Consider the following 25,240-nt stretch of genomic DNA (forward strand, 5'->3'; position numbering starts at 1 on the left):
GTACCTGATTTATAAGGGAAGCAGTGAAAAGTGGATGTGGCTCTACTTTCCATATGCCGTGCTCTAGGCACAACAAACCATTTGTGTCCCCTGCCCCTGGTAATGATCGCTTTGTTCTTTGCTGCAGGTTCATTGTCCCTATGACCAGTTAATTGGCTTTGGTACTCTTTATCTTCTTTACCTTTTTTTTCTCTGAATATAAATCCATTTTTGAGATCTATTCAGATGAGGTGTGGTGAATTAGATATTACAAATTTTGCAGTAGATCACAGGTTTTTAAGATCTAGGCAAGTGGTGTGGATTTTATTTCCATGATTGAACATCATAAAAAATCTGCATTGAAACTTTATTTTGTCCATCATAAACATTTTCATAGACATGCATTGTTGCCATTTGTACAACAGTCTGCTTGCTTATTTCTACCACACTTTTTCCATGTGTGTAGATCTCACAAGTGTTAGTTAATTTTAAAATGAGTTTGATATTATGCGATGGCCATTTGTATTTTTCTGGGTCCTTTTTCTAATTTCCTTAAATGCCAGTATATCATGACTTTTCGGATTATTAGTTTTGGGGCTTTGGTTGTTATGGCTTGAGCTGTTTTCCTAGGAATCTAGCATGGAGTTTGGTTTCTGTCCTGTCTTATATCCATCAGAGGTCATCTGTATAATCCCAAAATCTTGTAATCAACACATTTCTTTTTCCATGTAAATTGTTTCATTTGTGAAATGGATGTCATTTTGAACTGCAGTACAGTGATGGTGGGGTTGAATGAAATCTTTACAAAATGCAGCATTGTCAGCAAAATGTGAAGCATCTTTTTAAGTACTGGAATTCTTTCCCTTGTTACCATCTGCAGCATGATGTGCTTCTATAAGCTTCTTTGTTCCAGTCTTGAGATAAGGCCTACAGGCACCACTACACACACAAAGAGGTCAAACCTGTGACATACAATAATCCATGATACTCTTAATTACCATGTGGCCCCATAGCAAGACATGTCACCAGCTCTCTCATTGATGGTAGCCTTGAAAATCTGTGCATGTTGTTCATTCCTGACGTCAAAGCAAGGTTTAAAACAAACCTGTACATTTAGTTTGTAGGCCTGTGTTGTGAGAAAGGTGAGGGTGGGTAGCGTTTACTCAGATTTTGACAGATACTGTCTAGTAGAGTCTTTTGAAAACAGTTTTGACAAATACTGTCTTGTATAGTCATTAGAAAGTTTTGCACTGTAACAGACCTTTTCACAAGGAAATTAAATCTGACAGCTGCTGAATTTCTGAGAGGGTGAGAGATTCCAATCCATGATAGTTTCTTTATTTATCTTCATTTGCATACAAAACTAAATATTATTCTTACTAGCATTTCTAGAGCGCATGCCAATTCCAATTAGCATTAAGTGTGAATCACTAGTACAATGAGAAACTATTTAGTTGTTTATTATGAGATAAAATCTGAATTTGCTGCTGATGTCAACTTCTGGTTCACCACGAACCAGGCAATACTGTAATTTGAGTACATAGAAAAAATACAAGACAATAAAAACATACAGGAAAGTCATTCAAAAACACAAGCTGTAGTTCTTGATTATTTTATTTCATCCAGCATTTCATCTATGGATGTTTATAAATAAATAATTTGTATAGCATTTTTCATTTGAATAACAGTGATGTGCTCACTAATTAATATCTGCAAGTATCACACGCCACAAACTTGTGAACATCATAGGCTATATGGGCTTGGATTCTGAGTATACTATCAGGAATGACTAGACTGACTATAAAATCTCTCATTTAATACTCACATGCATGTCAAAAATGTGCATCCACGTGAAAAAATAAAATTTTGGAGGGATGGGTGCTTATTCCAGTTATATAATTCTTGTTAAATTTGACAAAGACGAAAAAATATCAATTGACACTTGTGTGGGACACATGAGTTTCTGTGAATATATTGCAGTGATTTGTCACACTGTGCATTAGGGGTTTGTGTACATTCACAATATTCATTAAAATGAAACACTCCACTTCCTAAATGAAGATGGCAAAATAACTGTTAACTAAGGTGCATGATTTGGTTTAAAGATGGTTAGGGGAACAGATTGGTCATGAGAAAAATGTAGAATTTAAAAATATGTTTTAAAAAATGAAGCTGATGCTATTTAGCAAATCTAGAGCTATTTATCTGTTGTTAATTAAACAAGTACAGTTAATCCAATATAAAGATTCGTTAGGTTGAAAAGGATAAAAAAAAAATGGGTACTTGATGACTTAAACATCAAACATATTGTGCAAAGGGCAAATGTTTTAACAAGTGCTGTTTAAATGTATTTAAAGCACTAAATTGTTAGAGATTTTTAAATAGTTCTAGTTGCCTGTAATATCACCTAGGTGTATAGGATATAGTTAGCGATAGCAGACATTAATTTCTGGGGTTAGCAATGGTAGCATTCATTAGTGGTGGACAGGGTTAGGGACTGTTTTAAAGAAGCGTGGTTGAATGTGGGTCCTACCAGCATGGAGAAGCTAAGTGAAGCTAAGACTGGTCCATTTTAGAGCCTGTGGAATAGCTGACAGTGTAAGAATAAGCTGGAAACTGTTGTAAGAGCCTCAATGGCAGACTTGTCACACACATACAGCATACATTTTATAATTATCATTTATCATCAAACTAACATGTAGTGCTTATAGAACAGTCTCCCTAACATCATCGATATCATCATCATTTGTGCCTGTATCGGTACTGTCTTCTTCTACCTCACTATCCCCATCATAGTGCTGGTCTTCACAGGGCAGCACATGCAGGCAAGCGACGTTGCTATCATATGTGCTTGGACATGCAACAAGTACTTCGGTTATCACCTTTTCAGCTGTCACTGTTGCAAGGCTCTCCTGACTGGACACACTAGAACTGATGGCAGTGACGTAGTCTGAGGCTGATGGAGAACTGCGGGAGGAGGGGACTTCCTCGTTGGATCCATCTTCCTCTAAATCAGTAGCAAAGTTAATATCATACATCATAGAATCTGTACGCACACATTCGGTGTCCACAATGTTGCGACAGTTATCCATGTTCAGGGCTTCCAGCATCTTGATGACATGCTTTTGCTGCCACTTGTACTTTTCTCGTAATCGCTCCACCTGCAGCATCCCGTAGTCTCGGATGCGGACCATCTGGTGATTAGTTGCCTCCCGGATCTGGTGAATCTGGTGGGAGCTGTAATCTTTCAGATGACCCATGTGGGCATGATAGTTGTCTCGTATGCGTTCAACCTGGTTGGAGCATCCTCGCCTGACACGCTTCATCTGGGTGCTATAGTGTTCGCGCAAGCGCACAGATTGACAATGGTACTGGTCTCTAATTTTGCCCACCTGGTGGCTGTAATTGGTACGGATTCGACTGATCTGGGATGTGCGATACTCCTCCAGACTTTCCAGTAGACTGCTGATAGCTTCTCTCCGACGTTTGTTGACAAGACGACGTGCAGTCCACATGATGACCACATACACAGTGTTCAAAGTCAGGAATGATGCAGCACACCCCATTCCAACCAGGATGCTCATGATCTTTACTTCAAACAGCACCGTATAGTCAAGTCGAACAGTGATTATAGCTGAAGCTCGGTGGTGTGCGTTGTGCACTGTACACTCATAAGGACCCGCATCATTGCGCAAGATGTAATCCACCAGTAGAGACCCATCACTCTGCAATACCACATGATCTGACATGGAATCCAAGTCAGACCAATATCCAGTGGATGTGTGCCATGCGTGGTCTTGATGAAAGGAATGGGAGACATTTGCTGTTTCCTGGGACAGAATCAAGTGAGCTGTGGCCTCTGGGTGGAATGGGTGGTAATGGAAAACAAGTCCTCGTGGCGTCGTCCATGTGAGCACACCTGTCTTGTCAGTCTTGTAGTCACACCTGAGCACCAGCTGAGAGCCAATCTTTGCCACCATCGTGTCCGTCACATTAACAAGCGTGATGTTGCTGCACTGCACCATATCCTCGGACAGGAGAGCAATAGGAACTTCTGCTTCATGGAAAGCATTAGTGCATTTTACATTGTGTCGATCCAGCAATGCAGAGCCGTTGCGGCCAGCAAGCTTCCATAGCCAAGCAAGCCCACAGCCACAGTCAAATGGATTGTGGGATAAGTAGAGGTGAAGCAGCTCAGGGTTGTTGTGGAATGTAATTTGTGACAAGATGGAGATATTATCATTGCGGAGATCCAGTGTTGATAGCTTAGGCAGCAAGGAAAACAATTCTGGGTGCAGGAAAGACAAATGCGGGTTGTGGCTGAGGTTGAGAAAGACTAGACCATAAGCTCCATCAAAGGCATCAAAGCTGAGGAATGCCAGGTGGGACATCTGGCTGATGTCAAGGAGCTGAAGTTCTTTGTTGTCTTGGAACACTGGTCCATCAAGGTGAGAGATTGGGTTTCCACGCACACTGAGAGATTGAAGGGATGTCACATTCTTTAGGAACTGGCTAGTTTCTGAAATATTGTTGAAAGACAGATCCAAGGTTCTCAGAGATGGAACATCAGCAAAAACTACACTTTCTCCCAGTTCAAGCATGTTATATGAAAGATCAAGTGTTTGCAAATTGTGAAGACCCACAATTACTTCATCTATAAACAACAAATGATTGTAGCTAAGGTTGACATGCTTCACATTAATAAGGTCTTGAAAAATACCTCCCTGGAGTGCCTGCAACTTGTTGTAGCTTATATCTAGAGTCTGTAGATAGGTGAAATTGAGGAACGTTGCATTAGATAAATCTCTGATCTTGTTTCCGCTAACATTCAGCACTGCAACAGACTCAAGCCCAAAGAGCTGCTGATTGTCTAGAGCAGTGAGTTGATTGTGAGACAAATCAAGCGTCTTGATAAATGGCAGGCTTGCAAAAGCATGTGGCTCGATGGTACTGATGTCATTGTGACTGAGATCAAGAACTTGCAGCTGGAACAGGCCATCAAACATCCCTAGCGTTAGGACTGTGATGGAGTTGTTATGAAGTGACAGCCGTTGAAGAGAGTGGAGAGAGGTGAGGGCTTCGTGGAGGTGGTCAATATCGTTGTTGGCTAGATCAAGGGTCACAAGAGATGATGGAAGTGGAGCAGGAACAGACCGTAAGTTCTTGTTGTCGCAGAAGGCAGTAGGCGGGAGCGTCTCGTCCACAGTGCAAGAGCACTCTGTGGGGCAAGGCAGTGGAGCCACAGTAGAGAACCTGGTATCATCGCCTGCCGGAAGTGACAGTACTGGTGCTGATACCAGTAGATTGACAGCTACGATAGGAAACAATGAAAGGTGGAGGACAAAGCTGGCCTGGCTGATCTTCAACCACGGCTGTCCCTGACCCATGGCCCGTCGTGTCAGCTCCACTGCCTGCTGTGACTTCTTAGTTCTGCTGGACAGGGGCTGTGCTGGGGTTTACAATAGCTGCCAAGTCATCGACCAGTTGTCAGCACCCAGGGTTTTCTGCAATCAACACAATTGTGCATGGTTTAAACTGCAAGAATGATAACGTTCCGTTTCTTTGTTGTTGTTTTTTTTTTTTTTTTGGTAATAGTGAGAGTTAATGCATCTTTAATAATATAAGAGCAGCATCACAGGTCATAAACATCGGGCTTAGCACAAATGTCGCCTTCACCTCAGCACGGACACCCTTTACATCCTGTAAACAGTTACCACGCACGGTGTAAGATGGCCTGGTGGGCAGAAGTCATTCACATCCTGTCTCACTCTCGTGGTCGGTGTGCAGCCTGCCAGTGGTAGAGTTTACACGAAGAATATAAAACTAGGAAGTAACTGCCCCCCACCCGTGAAACGTTTGTTATGGAGAAGCAGGAGTCAGCAGATTTTGTTCGGTAGACCTTGAATGAGAATCGCTTAGCTCGAGAGTAGTGCTCATTACCCTTGTTTTTGTGTTGCAGCGCCACTGCGACTCGTACCTGTAGTAACTTACCTGAGCAGTAGCTGGAGCAAGGGGCGGTGCTGCGACTGGGGTGTAATTGCTGAGGACTAACGAGAAGTAGAGGGTGGGGGAGATGGGAATACGGCTCGCTTGCTTTTCGGTAAACAGACCTTTTCGTTGCTTGCATATTCATAAAGGTTAAATAGGACAGGTCGTTGACAGGTCTACTGTACTGTCACTAGAAGGATGCAGAACGAGTGTTCGCTGTAAATTTGAGAAGGGAAGGAACTAATGGGTGCTTCACCGCGTTTTGTTTTTCCTGTTGCCATTTATTGTTACTTTCAGTAGTCTTCCTTCTCAAACTACTTCCCCGCCAGCACAGATATGTCCTTATTACACTTGTACTACATCTGTTCAGAGAGCTAAACTACAGTCAATTTAACGATTTGGATGACTTTCACATTTCCCTGTGGTTAATTTCGTGCTTACCGTACCAAAACGGAGTGAAGAGACACTGCTGGAAAAGATGCAGCTTACTACTTGAGTGAATTCGGTATTTCCTTCAGCCTGCCATCCACAGTTCTGTTTATCTGATCTGTTTTTTTCTGTTGGTTGGCCAGATCGAGGCGCGATACAGCCTTATCCTGTACTGTGATGTTTAGCTTGACACCTAAAACAAGTAGGCTGAGATGTCACGGCAGTGACCTTTTGCAACCCCTTCCCACAACCTCTCACTACAACAACAAATGTGACGTAGAGAGGACATGATCGCGAAACGTGAACGGCCTAACTGTAGACGGACGATATCTTTAATGCGGCTAATATAACTGTTAACCAGTATCTGTGCACAATCAACTCCCAGTCATCTCACCGTGTCTCTACACTAGGCGGCGTTACACGACCGAAGTGCATGGGGTAGCTTTGTGACTTCTTCACGTCACACGGCCACGTAACGTAGTCGCCCTCGCTAAAGGCCCTTCGAGGAAATGTCCAACGTTGGACCAAGTTTGGAAAAGGTGTTAAGATCACAGGAAACCATTGGTTTGGAGATGAACGCTCATGACATTAAAAGTTTAATCAGTATGATGAGCCAAGCCCCGTTTTTGCTAATAAACTGCAAATTCAATGAGATTTTGGGTTTTGACGCGCCTTCTGCCCGATTAAGCTGTAGTGTCGCGGTCTGTACGACGTCGTTTGTATATGTAGTCGGTGGTGTGTTTTTGTTTTGTTTTTACAGTGGTATGCAGAGAGGAGCTAAGACATCGTTAAATGTGTCGAGGCTGGTACAAGTTTCATTGCCACTTGCTAAAGTTCAACCTGCGGCTGATATCGGGAGACAAACCTTGGCGTTACAAGTGGTGACGGATTGTTCTCTTTCCGTTCGGACACTTGATAGTGATACTTGTGCTGTCGTGAACATGCTACGGACGAAGATTATATATGATACAGTCTCCTGTATCATTGTTTCCTTTTCATGTCTTTGATCGGTTTTCCTTTGTTGTTAATGTCTCTCGCGCACACACACACCCCCCTGTCTCACAGACACCACCACTTTATACTAGTAGTGTGAGAGAATAATTTTCACCATATTTTCATTTCCCGTGGAGAGCTATTGTCAAGGTCTCAAGGGACAGCGCTTTTCGCAGTGTCACCTCGAGTCGTTAGCTGCTGCAGAGGATGCGGTGTTCGGGGAGGGGTGGAGGGCGGCGGAAGGTAAATATGTACATCAGTCACGTGGTTATCGACTGTGTACTATCGACTTGACGATCTAATCACAGCACACACTCAAGTGTCGGCAGCGCGAGGTACTGGATGCCATAATAAGGACATTGCCCCTCCCCCACTACCCACCACCCTCAACCTAGTTCCTCTTGAAAAGGGTTTCGGATGTCGGAAGCCGTGTGTTTCTGCACGCCTATGGAGGTGTATGATGGTACAAATGGCGAGATGTCGAGAGCTCACTTTAGCTGCACAAAACTGCACTTGCTGTGTCAGCGAGAACAGCCCGAGAGGTGACCTGCAACTCGGGCTAGCAAGTACACGAACGCGTGAGATGAGATGGGGGACTGCAACATTTATCAGCGGCTTGGCGAGGATGCAGTGTGTGGAAAAAGGCGCGTGACGTGCGTGGGTAAGCTCAGATGATGGAGAAGAACATTGAGCTCAGCCAGGCCATTTGAGCGGAAAGTATTTAGCGCAGGCAAGGCACCGAGGCATTACAGCGCGCCGAGCACAGGCAGACGCTGCAAATTTAATGTAACCTTGGCAACCGAATGAGGCTTTCGGATGACAGTATAGATCGGGCGAGAGACATTTGAGAGATCGGATAGTTAAGGGAAGACAGAGTTTGACGGGAAAAACAACCAAAATGTCGGGAGTGCCTGCTGTGCGGGCTAGTCAAGAGAATAATAATGTGTACAGGCTGACAGATGTTATCCTGTTGTGTACACATGAAAACACGGTATGGGCATTCAAGAGGGGATAGCACACATCATGAGCAATCAAACATTACCAGCGAGAGAGAAAGGAGGAATGCGGATGCGGGATAGCACGAAAAATCAGTCGTAAAAATGGCGATGCAGTATGATATGTAGGGCCTAATATTCAACATTCTGTCAGGGAGGGAGGGGAGGTTGGATGAAATTAAAAAGACTCGCAGACTTCTTCGCGCAGTAACCTTACTCGTTTTTCTAGCACCATGCCGCACCATTACACATATTTCTCTACATGTAATGAAGCACAACATAACACCCACACACCTCGCTTTCCAGACCGCTTACCCCCGGAGACGAGCGTCCGGCCAAAGAGAGGGATCGAACTCCCTAGCTGCTGGAACCTCCTGTGGCTGTAGTTATGAAGTAGAGGTAAGGTTACCCTAGGGTTAGCTACTGACCGGAATGCTATACAGACGTAGACCTAGCCTTATTGGTTGATAATGGAGAGAGGCCCTCGGTCCAGAGGACTTGTCGAAAGGCCGTAGGTATTGAGCGGAGCTAAATGCAGACGCGTAAGTACAGATGAACCCTGATTAATAACTGTGGTCCGAGGTCTTCACCTTAGCGAGCGGTCCGAGGCGTCCACACTTCGCGGACGGAGGGTCACGACACCCTGGGAGACTGTCAGCAGAAGGCACCTTGCCGGAGATTGGTAGCCACACAGTCATTGACCGTAGGGTTGATGAGGCCCGGTGACTTGAGACTGAGACCACCTCTACCAGCAGCACGCGCCTGGCGCTGGTCGTAACCGGACTCGCATCTGGACTGTCGCCATTAAAAAAGAAAAACCGCTTCAACGGATAGCGGTGCTGAGAGATGAGTTCACATATAGGTTGCTGTAAGCTCGTGCGGGTGACGACAGGCACACGCATGAGATAAAGCGATGGGAGGTGTGTGAGAGACAGGCAGGGTGGCTGTCAGGCCTGACCCCGAGCTCACGTGATTTCTTGAGGGGTTTGGGGGAGGAGCAGCGTGCACACCCCATTCCCCGTGTAACACTGTGTGATGAAAGAGACAGTGATTAGTGGGGTACATAGCTACACACTCGTGTGGCTGTCGTGTGCTTCCCTTACAGGAAAGGGATAATTGTACAGTGGGCTCGAGAGCGAGGTTTGGAGGAGGAAGAAAAGATTAGTCATGACTCCCAGAAATTGATAATATGCTTTGAGCTTCGTGACTAGTTTCTGGGGAATATGGTTTTGCTTTTATTCTTAACACGCGTCTAAGAGGCGAGTTGTGGCCGCAAGATGCTCTCTCTCTCTTGCACACATACACCCGCACGAGTGGCTGGGTGGGGAGACTACGTCATTGGTCATGCTAATGGCGGAGCGTGCGCTGCACCGTGACGTCATGCACGAGGCGGCAGGTGCCGATCGATTTCTGCAAGACAGCGCGTTTCCAGAGCTGAGCAGTGTGGGTAGTTTCTCCATTCTACCCTGTCACACATGCCAACAGCAATGGTGGTAGGGGGGAGCAAGATGGGGGCAGCGGTCTGTGTGGGGGCGTAGTGGTGGTCAGAGCCGGCAGAAGGGTCAGCTGGCCAACCGACACATAATGCCTTGCAGATACGGATCACATTCCTTTAATGAACAGATCACTGCATCTGGCAGACTTTTACCCGATAGGTCAGTAGCAAGCGAAGACTACCTTCAGCTTGTACTCTCCTGGTCTGAAAGAATTATTTCCATGAACAAGTTATGTTTGCTCTTGTATTATCATTCTGCTCTTGTACACGTTTGGATGATTTAAATATTGTCTTCAATTCTTATGAATTTTTGTATCTGGTGCCACACTGTGTCATATTTGCTGTTTTGAAGTTGATGAAGTTGTGGTAATGACTCCAATGGTATTGAAGATTTTTTTTTTTTATTAGGATTGCCTGTTTTGCTAGCAGCTTCTCTGCAGTGGTGTTGAGGCTATTGTGAATTATCTTAAGCATGACTTTTCTTGGGTGGAGAATTAGGTTTATAGTTCTTCAGTTTTGCCAGTTTGGTTGTTTCCTTTTTTGGGCCACTAATTGTTTTACCAGATTTTTCGGCGGAAAACAGTAAGGACCTTCACTGTTTCTTCTCTACCTTCTTTGTGCAGCTCAGCTGCAGTGCTGTCAGCCCCAGGTGACTTCCTTCCCTTCAGATAGCTTACAGCTGTCTCTGCCTCTTCCTGTAAGGCTTGTAGGTCTGCAAGTTTGCTGGTTGTTGTCTGGTGGCATTTGAGAATGTTGGGGTCTGTCTTTGAATGGTAGTAGTATAAATCATTGCAATGTTCAGTTGATTGTGCTAGTCCAGCGGTGCTTTCTGTGAGGTGACCATTGCCATCGTTGATAATAGACATTTTGTGCTGACCTGTTTTGGTGTTCTAGTAGTTGATAATGCTTTTTTGTTGTTGTCCTGTGTTGGTTACTTGTCTGTTACAGCATTGCTTCTCAGTTTCATGAACTGCCTTCATCTTTTTACTTGTTGCTTTTCACATTTTTTGTATTGGTAGCTGTTTCAGGGCTGCTTTTCCTCTCATCGTTCAGGGCCACTTTTTTGGTCATAAAGATCTAGAATTGTCATTCATGACCCAGGGTTGTTTCTTCTTTTGCCTCTCTACACCTTGTATATGTATATATTTCCAGCAAGGGTGTTAACATCACAGTCAACTATGTTGAGGGTGGCAAATTTGCCTCCAACTTGGGCTTTCAAAGGTTTCCACCACATTTGGATCTCACAGCTTCTCAAAAGTGAAAGAGAATCTGAGGGTTGGTTGAGTGGTGTTTCACATTCAGCTTCAGGCTTGTTAAGACAAAGTTATAGTTCCTACCTATGTCCGTACTTGGGTGTGACGTTATTTTAGCACTGTCCCCTCACTGGATCTTGCTGAAGGGGCATGCAGTCATTGGAAATCTGGGTTTAACTGGTCCAGCATGCTATTCTTTCTCCATTGTCTATCAGGCAATGGGTTGACATGTTTGTGAACACAATACTGGGCCTTGACTGGTACTTGTAATTGTGGAAAGCATTCACCCAGAGATGGTGTGTTATCATCTCATTTGGATGTAGGGATTGCTCCTTTGGTCTTCATCTATCTTAAGATTTCCCAAAAGGCAGTCGGACCATTTACTCTGGGTTAGGAAGAGGTTATAGAAAAACATTAGCTCACTCAGGGAGGCCTTGCTTCCATTGCCCCATGTGGAGAACACAGAGAATTTGTGTGTTTAGCTTCCTTTAACTGCACACCATACGAGCAACCATTTCCCACCCACTATGGTGGACAGGAATGAGAAACATCAGTGTCCAGCAAGTTGAGTTCATCAAACTAGAATGGTACTGGTTGACAGGCTTTGCCGCCTCTTTCTCCAAGCCTGTTTCCCTGTGTGTTGTTATGTGACTCAGTGATGACACTATTCACATGTTAAGGATAATATCATCAAAGTTATTTTCAGAAAGTGTAGTATCTTTGTCTACAATCTGTACACATGTAAACTTGCACTTGTGTTCATGCGCACACACACACTCTGTCACTCAGTCTTCTCTTAACTTGTTGATATCTGTGTATTGTGTCGAGTCCAGATACTGTTGACAAAATTTGCCTTCTTTCTTAAAATCTGTTTCATCATGAGTTTGTTCAGTGTCTGACTGAGGTGATTATACGCACATATTAAGGTCAATATTACGTTTAATTTTCACTAAGTTCAGTGTTTCTGTTCCAAAATTCGCACATGACCTACATGTAAATGTATGCATGCACACACGCTTCCTATATACACACACCTTAAATACAAACACCTTAACATCTTGTTCAAAATATGTACTATCTGCACAACATGTTTAATCTAAAATCTAGTTATTTTGCATTTCATGAAGTGCATTCAGCATGTTCCTTTTGTTTAGTATAAAGAATGTCCTTTAGCTGCTGCACCAGTTCCTGATTACTGTAAATGCACGCATTCATTGCTTTGTATTCATTGTCAGGGACAAGTGGCAGGTGTTGTCACAGATATTCATTGATGTTACCGTGGCCTGAGACCACCTCCCCACAGTGCATTTTGTGGCAGTGTAAGGTGGTAGCAGTTAGTAATGGGTTGATAGTGTGATGATGGCACAGTTTCAAAAACTTTGTGTTCTATAATAAGTTTCATTTTTGTGTACAGATTACCTGTCACCAGGTTTGTTTTTTTAAAACAGAGAATCAGAGCTACTTGAGGGAGTGCTAAGGTCTGAGGTGAAGGAGACTAGTTTTGTTGTTGCTTACCTGTCCTCTGTACCGTGGTGTCCATCGTGTGAAGCTTCGGGGGTGGGGATAGGGGGGTCCTTTGTTGGCACCGACGTTGCGCGGCAAGGCATGACATCAATTCCTGACCCCGTTATGGAGAGAGACTGCTGCTCACCCCCCCAGGAAGGTCCCGGAGGAGACGCGATACCACCAGGGAAGAGGAGAGAGAAGACCTTCGAGCGGAACACTGGGTGGAATTGCTGATGCCTCCACTTGGAAGGGTCCGTCTACAGTTATTCCTTCAGCCTCCTTGCGAGGTGTGTTGAAGGTGGGGTGGGTGTGGGTGCTAGTTTCCCAGATTGCTGTTGGCACATCAGTGCCAGAATATGTTGCCCTTGTTTTGAGCCTGCTGCTAGCAGCGAGGTGTGGGGGAGGGATGCCTCGCTCGCTCGCACCTCTTCTCCACTCGCGCCTGCCGCGCCAACTGTCTGCACTGTTGCCTGCAAGCTCCACGGTCGTGGTAGCAAAATGTCTTGTGTACTGCCTCACCCACCTCTGCCGGCGGCTTGGCATCACCCGCTGCTGACATCGATCCGTTTGTCAGCGTGCGGGTCGCGTGTCGTCAGCGGGCTGTTCCATTGCAGCAGCAGGAGGTCAGGGTGTGGGTCGCACGGCGCCAGGCCAGCAGTGTTTTTTGACTCATTGTTGCGTCCGGCGCATGCGTGCAGTGTTGATGGCCCTAACCCCCGAAGCAGACGGCTGACTGTGGGTGAACCGTGTTTTCTTCCCGCCGGGGAGAGTTTGTGCAATCTGGCGTGCAGGTGCGTGAGGTTTGGAGGCAGAGGGGGGGGAGACAAGCACGCGCTCACGTTTGTCTTCCGGTACAGAGGAGTCGCGGTCCTCGGTCTGTGAACCTGTGGATCGTCTGCAGTCGCCATCAGCAGACTTGCCGGTCCGTTGTGTTGCTGTGTGAGAGAGACACACATTTGCTTGGAAAGTGCTGACTTGTAATCCCAACAACAACTGACCCATTCTCATTATGGGAACTGCTGCCCAGTGAATAAAATGCACTTCCTAAGATAATCTTTTCTGTCTCAGACACATGCGGCGCCTTGAAACTTAAGAGAATCTCTCTCACACACACACACATAGAATAAGGAGATTAAAAGGTAGAAACGGAGGCGTTGGGATTGTTGTCTTCATGGGAAAAAAGACTATACCTGAGTTTTCTGTATAATTTACTTGGCATCAAGGGCATGAGTAGTATGTTCTCTAACATTCTATGGTTCTCTCTGCATTGAATGTTTGTTGCAGTCCGATCTTTAGGCCTTTATTTCTTAATTATTTTGCGTTGTTTACATTATTTCAGCATGTGGGTTGAGCCCTTCTCATTTCTGCCCCTTACATCCCCCAAGTTGTGGAGCAGTGGCAGGTAGGAAGATACTAGAGCGTGCGACGACTAGATGAGAGATTTGTATGTGTGGACGCGCGCTTGTCTGGACACACACAAACACAAGGTCTGGCACCATCCGCCCAATCGTTATTGTCTGACATCATCGGGAGGCGGCTTGTGGTTTGTCCCGCACTCTCAGCCCCCTGCCGGCCTCGCTCATTAGCTGACGTCAGCGCAGGACGAGCGGCGCTGGCATCAGTCGAACGCACGTGCAGCGTCGTGACGAGTACAAAGGCAGCGACGACCACACCCCGCAGGCTGCAGCCCACGCGCACGTGACGTCAGGTTATGAGCTGCTGCTGAGGTCGCCAACGTCTTCTCCTCCTGCAGGAAGTGACAGTCGTGCTTAACAGCTTCCTCGCCAGCTGAGCAGCTGGACAAACCAGCCGTTCACTCTTCACACCTCACACCTCACTTACCCCTCCGACACCAACATGTTGTCCGCGGCTTTCCACTACTTCCACAGTTTCTGGAGTAAATAGATTGTCTTGGATATCACGCGCCCCAACGCTGATGCCTCTGTGCAAGTTTGATTTTTTTTTTTTTTTAATAGGAGTGTGGGAGACAAAACCAGGCATTCGCTTGGCAAAACAAGATCTCTACAAATGTCTTTGTTTATCAGATGAATAATGCCCAGATATTTGCTGAGACCCTCTCACCACCTTTATTTTGCACACACAAGCACACAGGCTTGTTCATGTGCTCACACACACACACACACAGTGGCATTTACCTGAGTGTACATTCTCATTTTCTCTTTTCTTGTACTGCATATTAAATGTACTCATGGAAAAGTTCTTGTCTACAAACACTTAGCTTTACTTAGCATATGTTGACTTTCAAGGAGCCTACAACTCTGTAGATTTGAAACTTGTGGAGTGCACTTTCGAGAAAGGGTTATTGGGTGGGGGGGGGTAATAAAGCAAGAATGCTAAAACATGTTGAAAGCAATGTATTTCTTTATGTCCTCAAGCTTTAAGGCAACCTTACCACTTGGTTGGGGAGGAAGGAAATCAGCCTTCTGGTGCCAGTGCTTCAGTTCTGACTGTACATGTGTAAGCAGACGAGCTTGCATCATAGACAAGTGCATGCACATAGTCTCTCCTTAATCCATTGAACGTTTTATTATCTTCTCAAGGCTGCTTAACAATTCCGGTTCTTAATCTTTATCATTTAGCTAGCAATTTGTAATGGCAAGTATGGGGCAACTCTGTTAGCTAGATAGCAAAGTTAAATCATTTATCCAACATTTTGCTGATGATTTCCCTCGAGAAGGGAAGCTTAGTTTGTTGTACCAGCCCGTACCTAGACCAAACCTCTATTAAAATCACCAGTTATGATGGGTTGTTTTTTTTTAATGAGAACTTTCTTTGGTTAAAGAGAAGTGGTATTATGAAAAGACTTGGGTGTCTTTATCATTGTTGGACATTTGTAATCCTTAACTGTTCACTAAGGTACACAGCAATATGAACAATCTTTTCTTTAAAAAATTATTGTATGAGCTGACGTAGAAAAATGCTACCCTTATTAACAGCTGACATCAAAGTGAACGTGGTCTACCTTCAGGTTGGTGAAGGTCACGTGCATGCATAATTCTTCGAAATCGTCCATATAGCCAAGGGCAACCAAGGAGAAGCATATGTGTCTGTTCTGTCATATGCTGAACTCATATGTGTCCTGTCTATCCCATATAGAAGTTTCTTGCTTGTCCCATAAAATTGTATGTTATTGCTATGATTCACTTAATGTAAATTTGTATTGCTATTTTAAAAAAGCTTATAGATTTACTAAATCTGCTGTTGGCTAGTGGGCTGGATCAAACGACATCGCGTGCTGTTCACAGCCCCAGGGTGGGAAATTGCTTTAATAATGTTATTTATTTTTAACTAGGTAATTTCATGTCATATCGTAACAAAAATAGCATTAAATGCTGGTTCACACCTTTAAACAATCTGCTGTACTTTTAAACATTCAGCTGTACTTTTAAAAAAAAACATTTGATGCTATATAACCCTCTCAGAAATGACTAATTGACACGTTCACATATTAAGCCTCTGTTTTGTTTTAATCGTTTTGGTCTTGTCTGGTTGTTTCATAGCACTGATGAAGCATAGTACCTGTGGGAATTCATACATAAGTTGTTATTTCAAGACTGATCAAATTATGTGGAGGATAGTGTAAGGTCCACAGTTTACTGCTTTTTTTTTTTTTTTTTTTTTTAAGTGAAAATTTTGAAAAGTATGTGAATCATCTCCTGAATTTATTACAAAACTTCTTCCCCCCAAAATACACATGGTTCCTGCAACCAGTAATCTGTTAATCTATGGTTGTGCCTCATGTGTATTCTGGACTAGGTTGCATACGCGTTCTTGAAAAGGCCTTAAATCACTGATCTCAGGCTAGATTGACTGTGCTAATTTGGTCTGAATAGTTGAATTGCATCTCTTATGCACATCAGCCAGTTGTGATTTTTAGACCTCACCTACAACCCAGCCCACACGTTTAAAGTTTAGCTTACACAGAGCTCCCCACTAGTAACAGTGGCCACATATCAATAAAGAATCAAAATCTCTCTCTTACTCACATTTGGGGGAATAAGATTGACTCAGTAATAATGTCAATCAAAGCAATATTCAGGATATTAAGCAACTTTTTCCTGAAGAGAAATAACTGGCAAATGTGTGGCCATACACCAGATGGCATGCAGATTCTGTGTTTAGACCACCAGTCTGTTGAGAAACCCTTAACTGAACCCTTGAGATCATAAGCACTGTCCATTGATCAAGCTTGTGCACACTTAAGCCTTTAGCTTGCATACGTGAACATAATCAATAGACGGTGCTCATGGCCTCAAGGGTTCAAAGCAAAAATCAAGCCGTTGCAAAGGTATCCTAAAGATAAGTTGCAGTCCATAAATTATCTCTTAGAGTGGTCAGCATCTGGTCCATTAATTCTCAGCAGTTCATTGAAATACATTTTAGTCATAAAACCCACCTTTACTCAGTCGTTGAGCAAGTGATTGATCCGTAAAGAGTTTTAAGATGGTTTGGTGACTTTCAAAGACCTTAGGCAGTGAAACTTTATTGGGAATATTATGCTGGTGGTATGTATTTTGTACTATCCTTTCTTTGAAGGGGTAAGCATATTTTGTGAAGAAAGACATGGCAGTAATGTGAAAGCATGACGAGTCATTGTGTTATTTACAAGTATTTTTCATCAGTCTGGTACCTCAAAAACCAGCATTACTTTATCATTTACACAGAAAGGAGCCATCTTTTGCCTGCATAGTAAAATCTTTTGCCTAGTTTTTCAGGCCTCATTCATTTTTTTTTCTTTTCCAGGCTGCTATATGTTAAAATGATATTATAAAACTGTAAGAGGTTAGGGATGAGAAGATATATTCTTTGAGCATTTTTAATATTAAAAATAACACTGATAAGTTAAAGCAAACAGCAGTTGAACTGGCTTTTGGTAATCACCAGGACAGTGTAATCATGACTTTCAATGACTTATCTCATAAATATTTATTTCCTACTTTTATATGTTAACTTTAACAATAATTGAAAGCTTTTTGACATTTCAGACAAGAGAATTTTCCAAAGCTGGAGCATTTCGTGGAAACAGCCCTGCTGATGTGGTGCAGTCATGTGACATCACCTTTACATGTGTCTCAGACTCTGTGGCTGTCAGAGATGTAAGTAATTTTCTCTTAAGCTCTTATAATCGCTAAACCTCCACATGCCAGAGTAGCCATCATGGTGTTCATGGGGATGCTGTGGATCATTTTTATTCATGTAGCAGTCCCCATTTCTTCTGCCATAACCTTTCTCACTCCTGAATGCACATGCACACAATTACTGTATTTTAGTATCAAGACTAAGTCGATGAGCAGAATTTGTGGTATGGTTTAGTATGGGGTGTAGTATAAATTAGGCCTATTTTTAATAATAGCACTCAAGCAAGTAAAAACTACATTAATCAGGCATCTACCAATCCAGTTAATCGAGGGCCTACCGAATTTCAGCAGCGATTGGTATACAGTTCAGCTAAGGGGAGATAACTGTGTATTTCTCTGACAGTTCTCTCATCTCAGCATATCTGTTCAAAATTCACATGCCTTTCAGATAATTAGCATTGTCTATGCATGCTTATTCTTTATTCCTTTATTTATTTAGTAAACTACAAAGGCTTTTTTTATAGGAGAATTTTGCCAAAGTGAAAATTATCTTTCAATCCTAAGAATCTCTTTCACTTGTACAGATGTATGTGTATGTTCTGATAGCTAGCTTCTAACAGCAAATAGCATCCCTACAAACAGTCATGTGTATTATGTTTGTATAACAAAAGGCATGTGCAGTCATGTTTATAGTTTTGGGGACACCAGCACTCTGTAGAACAAAAGAGTAGACACCTGACATGAGTCACAAGGTTTCACTAGGACCTGAGACTGCAGTTGGAGTAGTCACTGGTGTGTATAGACATGGATGATGCCATTCCCATCTCATCTACCTCTACCAATCCACCCCCTCCCAACCCAAGAAGAAAGTGTTAAAACCAGTCTCAGTGCAGTCACTAACTCTAGCAATCTCTGCAGGATATGGGAATACAATGTCTATGGTTTTGCTTTCAGGTTGTCTTTGGTAACCAGGGGGTGCTACAAGGGATCACCAAAGGCAAGTGTTATGTGGAGATGTCAACTGTGGATGAGGAAACAGTACAAGATGTCGCAGATGTAAGTCATTTAGCAGAAAACCTGTACTCTACCCAGCCACACTACTCACAGTGTGGGGTTTTTTAAGGGGGTGGGTGGGATTTAAATCTTATTTGCATAAGTGTGACATGCTTTGTCTAGTAATGTCTGGTAAATGGTGTAGAGAGGTAATTTTGACAGTTTTCTTGATAAATTTGTTACTGGATACTTTCAAAATGGAGTTAACATTGGTATATCTAAAAAAACAAAAAGACAAAACAAGACAAGAAGCCAGGCATAATGTGGATGTAGAAAACACAAATATGTTGTAAGTTAATAAGTGTTCGTATGAGATGTTCTTCTCATATTGTGAAGGTTCAATAAGAAAGTGAATTCAAAATCATTCAGGTTTTAGATGAAAACAGTGGAAATCTTAACCAAGATTAGATTTATTTAACAAACACAAAAGATGATACTGTATCCCTTATAACAATTTAACAGCAAAATCCAAACAGTACGTTAGTTTTAAAGATTTACATTCTGCTGGGGTTTGCAGGCAGTCATGGCTCGAGGTGGCACGTTTCTTGAAGCACCTGTGTGTGGCAGTCGTGTGCCAGCCCTGGAAGGGCAGCTGATTATCCTAACTTCTGGAGATCGTAAACTGTATGATGATTGTTACTCCTGCTTTGAGGCTATGGGTCGAAAATCCTTCTACCTTGGCAGTGAGTGGTTCTCATATTTTCTTTTTTCACTTTTGACATATTCAATGAATGATGCTAGTGATCATGGTATATCTTGAAATTATAGGTGCAGGCATTAAAAAAATCAATTTTTTTCCTTGCTAAAAATCGGTGCAGGTTAAGTACAAATGGTGCCACTTTTTAGAGAAATGCAGTCTGTCACTGAATGCATAAGAAAGAAGGAAGGAAATAGCGAGGATTAATATGACAGAAGAATGATGAGCTTGGCAGACTTCCCCTGTAACCTTCACTTGTGGAGACAGTGACATACGAGTCAGTGCTGAGAGTTATCTTTGAAAATGATTAATTTACCTCAGCCAGGTGTCTACTGTTAAGACTTGTTCTTCTTAGTTCAGACTTTTTGTCGGCTGTTGATCACTTCCATATGTTGAAGTCATTAAATAACTTCTGCCTGTCTGTTGTGACAGGTCAGTAACAATTCTTGGCGCTTGTGTAAGTAAATTACGTGCTTTAAGCATTTTTAAACAGCTTTATGAAAATAATGAAATTGGGCGTGTGTGTGTGCGTGTGGCTGTGTGTGTGTATGGACACATGTTTTTGTGTCCATGGTGTGTTACAACAGACGAGGTGGGGACTGCCACACGAATGAAACTGATCCACAACATGCTGCTGGGCACAATGATGGCCAGTCTGGCCGAGGGCATGGCCCTGGCAGAGAAGGTGGGCCTCGACCAGGAGGATTTTGCAGAAGTGCTGTCCCTTGGCTCACTCAGCTGTCCCACTATCAACCATAAAGCTCAGGGTAAGGTAGAGAGAGAGCAATGCACAGGTTTGATGCTCATGGAAATCGGTTTTGAGGCTGCTAAACATAAGCAAACAATGTCTTTGAGAAACTTCTTGAACTTTTTTTTATCTATATAACACATGACACCTTAGAAAGTGATGCAGAATAAAAATAAGTTTACTACCAGGAATTTGCATTTAAAGAAACTTTTATCCTTTATGAATTCATTCCAGCATACACATGCATGTGCACACATACACTTCCTCTTTTTTCCTTTCCTCGTGTAAATCCATCCCCACTCGCTCAATTCCCATACTACAGTGAAACTATTCCATCAGGATGATCTGTAGTCTAAGGAATATAAATAAATTATGATGGCTGTCCTTGGTTTCACTCAGCCATCCTGAACCAGCGGCATGACCCACACTTCCCCCTGCAGCATCAGCAGAAGGATCTGCGTCTGGTCCTCAGCATGGGCGACAGCGTAGAACAGCCACTGTTTCTGGCAGCAGCTGCTAATGAGGTGAACTCTTTATCTTTCTTTGCTTTCATTTTTTTGAAATTTTTTCTTGATCAATGATGCTGTTTTAAATGAATTTATAATAAGCTTAATTCAGGATATTTTGTTTTTGGTTTGAAGCAGATAAGGAATTGATGTTATAAAAACTTGTACTTTATTTTTAAACTTTTTATTTTGTATTTTTTGGCTTTGATTCATTTCATGAAGGTGCAGAAATAATTTAATTTATGCCTTTGTAATTGTCTTTCCAGCTGTACAAAAAAGCCCGGCGCTTAGGTTATGGTGAGGGGGACATCTCTGCAGTATACCGTGCAGCATGTTCGTAGTGAGGCAGCTGTTAAAAACATCGGCAAGAGAGAAGTAGAAGAACAGGTGAAAAGACACTAGACATCTTGACAGTCACACCATGTTTACAGACATCACATCCTTTAAAGCTTCTATGGAAAGGAAGAAGTTTGGATAATATGAATTCATCCACAGTTGTACACAGGTGTCTAAATTTTTTAGCCATTGATTAAATACCTAACATTAAGAGGGACTAGCTGCAGTAATGATGTCAGACCAGGAAGGTTTGCCGCCCGGATACACACCATGCCTTTGAAAGGGGTTGTGCACGGTGCTTGGTGCAAAAAAAATGTTTGCAGCAAGACCATAGTTTCTTTACTGCAGTGTACCTTTTTGTATTTAATCAGCTAATTTTGTCACGCAGATACCTGCCTTGTACATAGACATCTTATAACAATCCAATAAAGTGGCATGGTGTAATAGGAGTTTTTATGAGTACGTTAATATTTGTCTCACCAATGTATGCATCATTTCTTGTCATAGATCATTTGTGTGTGGGTGTGAACAGGTACGGGTGTGCGTATGTATGGGTGTGCACATGCCTGCTTGAGCATATGTAACCTTGCCATATTTTTGGCTGGTCTACTGTTATATGATTCATTGAATGCTCTGGCTTTCTCATGAAGTTGGATAAGACTAGTTGTAGTGGTTTTCAAGATGTGCAGGAAATATATTATAAATGGGCCAGTGCAGACTTTGTCATTAAATCTGTGACAAATCCTGTGCTGATGCCAGTATACATTGTACATACAAAGACTACGCTTTATACTTTATTCTGTAGGAGTGGAGTTGTTTCAGTGGTCTGTTGCCAGAGGTGCAATGATAGAAATAATGGCTGATATGATTTCATTTTTAATAATCATGGAGTGAAAGCTTTTGGAGGAAAAACTTTATTTGTAGTGACGTAATTTTCACGCCTTTATCTGTCTCTCTAATAGTTAACTAGTGGTCGTTAACTAAAACTCTTTTTAGCACCAGTTGTCAAGCTTGTGGTCGTCACAGTAAGACCAACAAAACATTTTACTTCAATGGCAGCAGGTGAGAAGGGAAGATTTCTAATACATGGTATCAATTTCCAATGGGATTTTTGTGTGGCCCACAGGCCTTTAAAACAGAGTTTGTTAAACTGTCACCAGTTTGATTGTCTTGTGCATGGGGATTTCTTTTTTAAGACAGGTGGAAGACTTAGCCTTTTGATGTGTCTAGACATGTAAGGAAGGAATTAACACTTTTTGATAAAGCAAGATATTGAGCCATCATGCCACAATGTGGAAACCCCCTTAAATACCAGTTTCGGTAGTACTGTCTGCTTGAAACTGCATGTGGTGTTTGTGTAGAATCATGAAATGGACATCAGCCATGATTGTATTATCTTTATTGTGTTAAAGTGAAGCAAGGACCATGTTGTATACTTTATATTTGTGTTTGAAATGGATCTTTCCGTTACACGGTGTGTTGAAACTGTAGGCAAGAGCAGCTTACAGCAACAGCACACACTGAAGATGGTCATGTTCAAGATTCAAGGCACAATTGCTGTAACATGAACGATTGAATATAGCATGAGGCATACAGAGTAGAGTTTTTTTAATTTGCATTTGCAGAAAGATACAGGCAAGGTATTGTTTGCTGATGCAGGTATTTCCATTCGTGAAATAAATCAGAAGCATAATGTTTTCAGTAAAGCAAAGGAAAAGAAATAAATAGCCAAGTCATGAATATTGACTCCGTGCAGAAATCAAGCCAAAGCTGATGGGCAAAGGATGCATGATGGGTGATCTACCATTCCCTTTACCACTAGACGCTTTAAACAAAATGTGCGACTTAAGCATTCAGTGAGAGGTAGTCAATCAAATTTTAAGATGTCCCTAAAGCAATTTGACATCTTTGCAAAGCTAAAGAAGACAGGAAAAAAATAGCAATATTCATCATTTAAAGGTGTGGAAAGTTGGGGAAATTTGTTAAATGCATCATGTCATCCATCAGGATTCATATCAGAGTAATGACTAAGATATATGCATGTTTAATGGTGCATAAAGGTTTACATTTAATGGCAGTGTAATTTGGCCCTTTAAAATGTAACTGACAACAGGTGGTGGGGGAAAACATTGGTAGTCCACTGCAGCAGGCCTTGGAACAGACCATAGAACAGCAAACTTAATCTAGATTTGCATTATTTTAACTGCTTTTTTAAGTTTTCTTGAATGGTAACATTTTACTTAGCTGTAAATATATTCAAAAGAAAAGACATTTTTTAGACCAAGAAGTTTATATTCGAGAGATAATAGACTATGTCTAAGCAGCAGCAATGCTCTTGCATGTGTGTGTGAGCTGTGAATGTTTTTATCTGATTGTTGCTTTCCGTTCTTTGCATGTTTTATATAGCCCTCTTGACTTTCTTCTTTAGTAGTAAGTCAGCCCATGCATTTTCTATAATCATTTATGCCACTTGTTTCAGAAATCACACTTTAATATTTGTCCCTTCAAAGATGGAGTTGTCCATTGTAGTTCTGGCTGGTACAATTTGTGTTTTGAGGACTTCATAGAGTAATGTATTTGTGTAACATCAGCTCATCATGTTTCATTTGAAGTAAACCCTTTTATCATATATCTACACCATTTTGGGTTGCGTTTTTTTCTGACCTTTTAAAAGTGAGTGCTGAAGATGTGGATATGTGATTTAAATATGTATGCATGCCTAATAATATAAACAGAGTTTAGAGATATTACATTTTTCTTTTAGTCGATGACCAGAGAAAGAAATGGCTTACGAATGTGATGAGTGGACAGGTGGTCTTATACAGGACCTGCTCTTTGTCGTCCAGGTGTGAGTGACTGACATCCATGTGCTCCCTCAACGACTGGTACCAAGAAACGAATGAAATTTCCTGACGGCATCGAGATTGGATAGTTTATTTGAATCGCATCTCACATTTTGAATGTGTGAGCGGAATGTGTTGCTAAAAGTCTTTGATTACCAAAAATAAATATTTTTTTAAATCAGTAATTAATGCTGGTGGTGAGTAGTGGAGGCGGAACAATCTTGACCCATTCCCTTTCTTCGCATGCTTCTGGCCCCTTGAGGAGTTTTGCCAGGTATGTGCGTTTGAATTTCACTTACAATGTGTGTGTGTGTGAGAGATTGATTCAAAAGCAATATATAGTTCCAGTAAGGGTACGTGAGCATCTGTCAAAGTAAATACACAACATGAGCTCTAAACATAATTTCATCTATAAACAAGACCAGTTATAATCGACATTATTAAACACTGTACCAAAAAATTAACTCATGAACATACAAAACTTGAGTGAGTAGTACCTAACCCCATCTTGCAATACCACTTCCCCCAGTAACACCACAAAATCGAAATTCGTGCGGGTGGGAGTAAGTGGAAGGCGGAAAGGTGTTGGCGGGGGGAGGGTAGATTAATTAAACTGAAGGGTAGAATTGTTTACATCGGTCTTTTAGTGCTTGGAAAAGTGCTGACATTGACCTGCTGACCTCGAGTTTGGTATCAGCGACTTTATTTACTTGGCCGTCGACAGTTCATAAACGTGTATCTCCACACAAGTGGTGTGAACATCATACAGTGTCGTCCACTCGTCCTACCCAAAGCTGCGAACCGGACTCGTCAAGACGCTCATCTGGAATAATTGCTGCTAATAATCGCATTATGCTTCTAAAAATAGCCGGCCCGTGCTGCAGAATGATCGCATTATGTCTCTAAAAATAGTTCCATGTATTTGCTTATGTAACAAATCATCTAAAAAATTGTCGTGGTTGTAAAAGGCAGATTGCCAGAGATGGCAACAACTGTCAGTTCGTGATACGAGATAGTGTTGAAAGTATTGCTGATGTCTGTCACTGGCTCTTATCTCCGAGATGTTTTGCTGACCCTTCTGCCCCGACTTTTGTAAGCTTGGTCTTTGGTGTTGAGACTGGCTGTGTCTGATTATTATCTGATTATTATCTGATTATCCTCTCTTGGTAGTAAACTTAGAGCAGTTTCGTAATCTCCCAACAATACAGTTTGTCATCCACATTTTTTTTAATGTTATTATGGCTTAGCATCCATCAGGTTGTCAAACTGCATCACGAGCTGTAACTGTTGCATGAAACCCTTGAGACAAGCAAACTGAGA

At 42.3% G+C, this 25,240-nt stretch overlaps 2 protein-coding genes across 9 annotated transcripts in view; one reads left to right on the plus strand and one right to left on the minus strand.

Moving 5' to 3' along the window:
- LOC112559030 (glyoxylate/succinic semialdehyde reductase 1-like) overlaps nt 1–23,714 on the plus strand; it is a 36,304-nt gene extending 12,590 nt beyond the window's left edge. For both annotated transcript variants that reach the window (XM_025229866.1, XM_025229867.1), the window contains 6 exons: nt 17,645–17,755; nt 18,692–18,793; nt 19,308–19,473; nt 20,075–20,254; nt 20,635–20,759; nt 21,008–23,714. In XM_025229866.1, coding sequence (XP_025085651.1) covers nt 17,645–17,755; nt 18,692–18,793; nt 19,308–19,473; nt 20,075–20,254; nt 20,635–20,759; nt 21,008–21,082 — 759 coding nt within the window. In that variant the 3' untranslated portion in view covers nt 21,083–23,714. The remainder of the gene's footprint in view (nt 1–17,644; nt 17,756–18,691; nt 18,794–19,307; nt 19,474–20,074; nt 20,255–20,634; nt 20,760–21,007) is intronic.
- LOC112559029 (leucine-rich repeat neuronal protein 1-like) lies at nt 1,576–13,616 on the minus strand. Of its 7 annotated transcripts, none has more exons than XM_025229858.1 (2): nt 12,648–13,616; nt 1,576–5,483 (listed from the first exon to the last, which is right to left on the minus strand). In XM_025229858.1, exon 2 carries the CDS (start codon nt 5,364–5,366, stop codon nt 2,685–2,687), a length of 2,682 nt encoding a protein of 893 aa, XP_025085643.1. In that variant the 5' UTR covers nt 5,367–5,483; nt 12,648–13,616; the 3' UTR covers nt 1,576–2,684. The 7 variants fall into 7 exon arrangements, with proteins under 7 accessions (XP_025085643.1, XP_025085649.1, XP_025085647.1 ...); XM_025229864.1 differs by lacking the exon at nt 12,648–13,616 and adding an exon at nt 8,975–9,262; XM_025229862.1 differs by lacking the exon at nt 12,648–13,616 and adding an exon at nt 8,700–8,954.
- Nucleotides 23,715–25,240: the final 1,526 nt, after the last annotated feature.

Source organism: Pomacea canaliculata, linkage group LG3 (assembly GCF_003073045.1).
Source record: "Pomacea canaliculata isolate SZHN2017 linkage group LG3, ASM307304v1, whole genome shotgun sequence".
Lineage (NCBI taxonomy): Eukaryota > Metazoa > Mollusca > Gastropoda > Architaenioglossa > Ampullariidae > Pomacea > Pomacea canaliculata.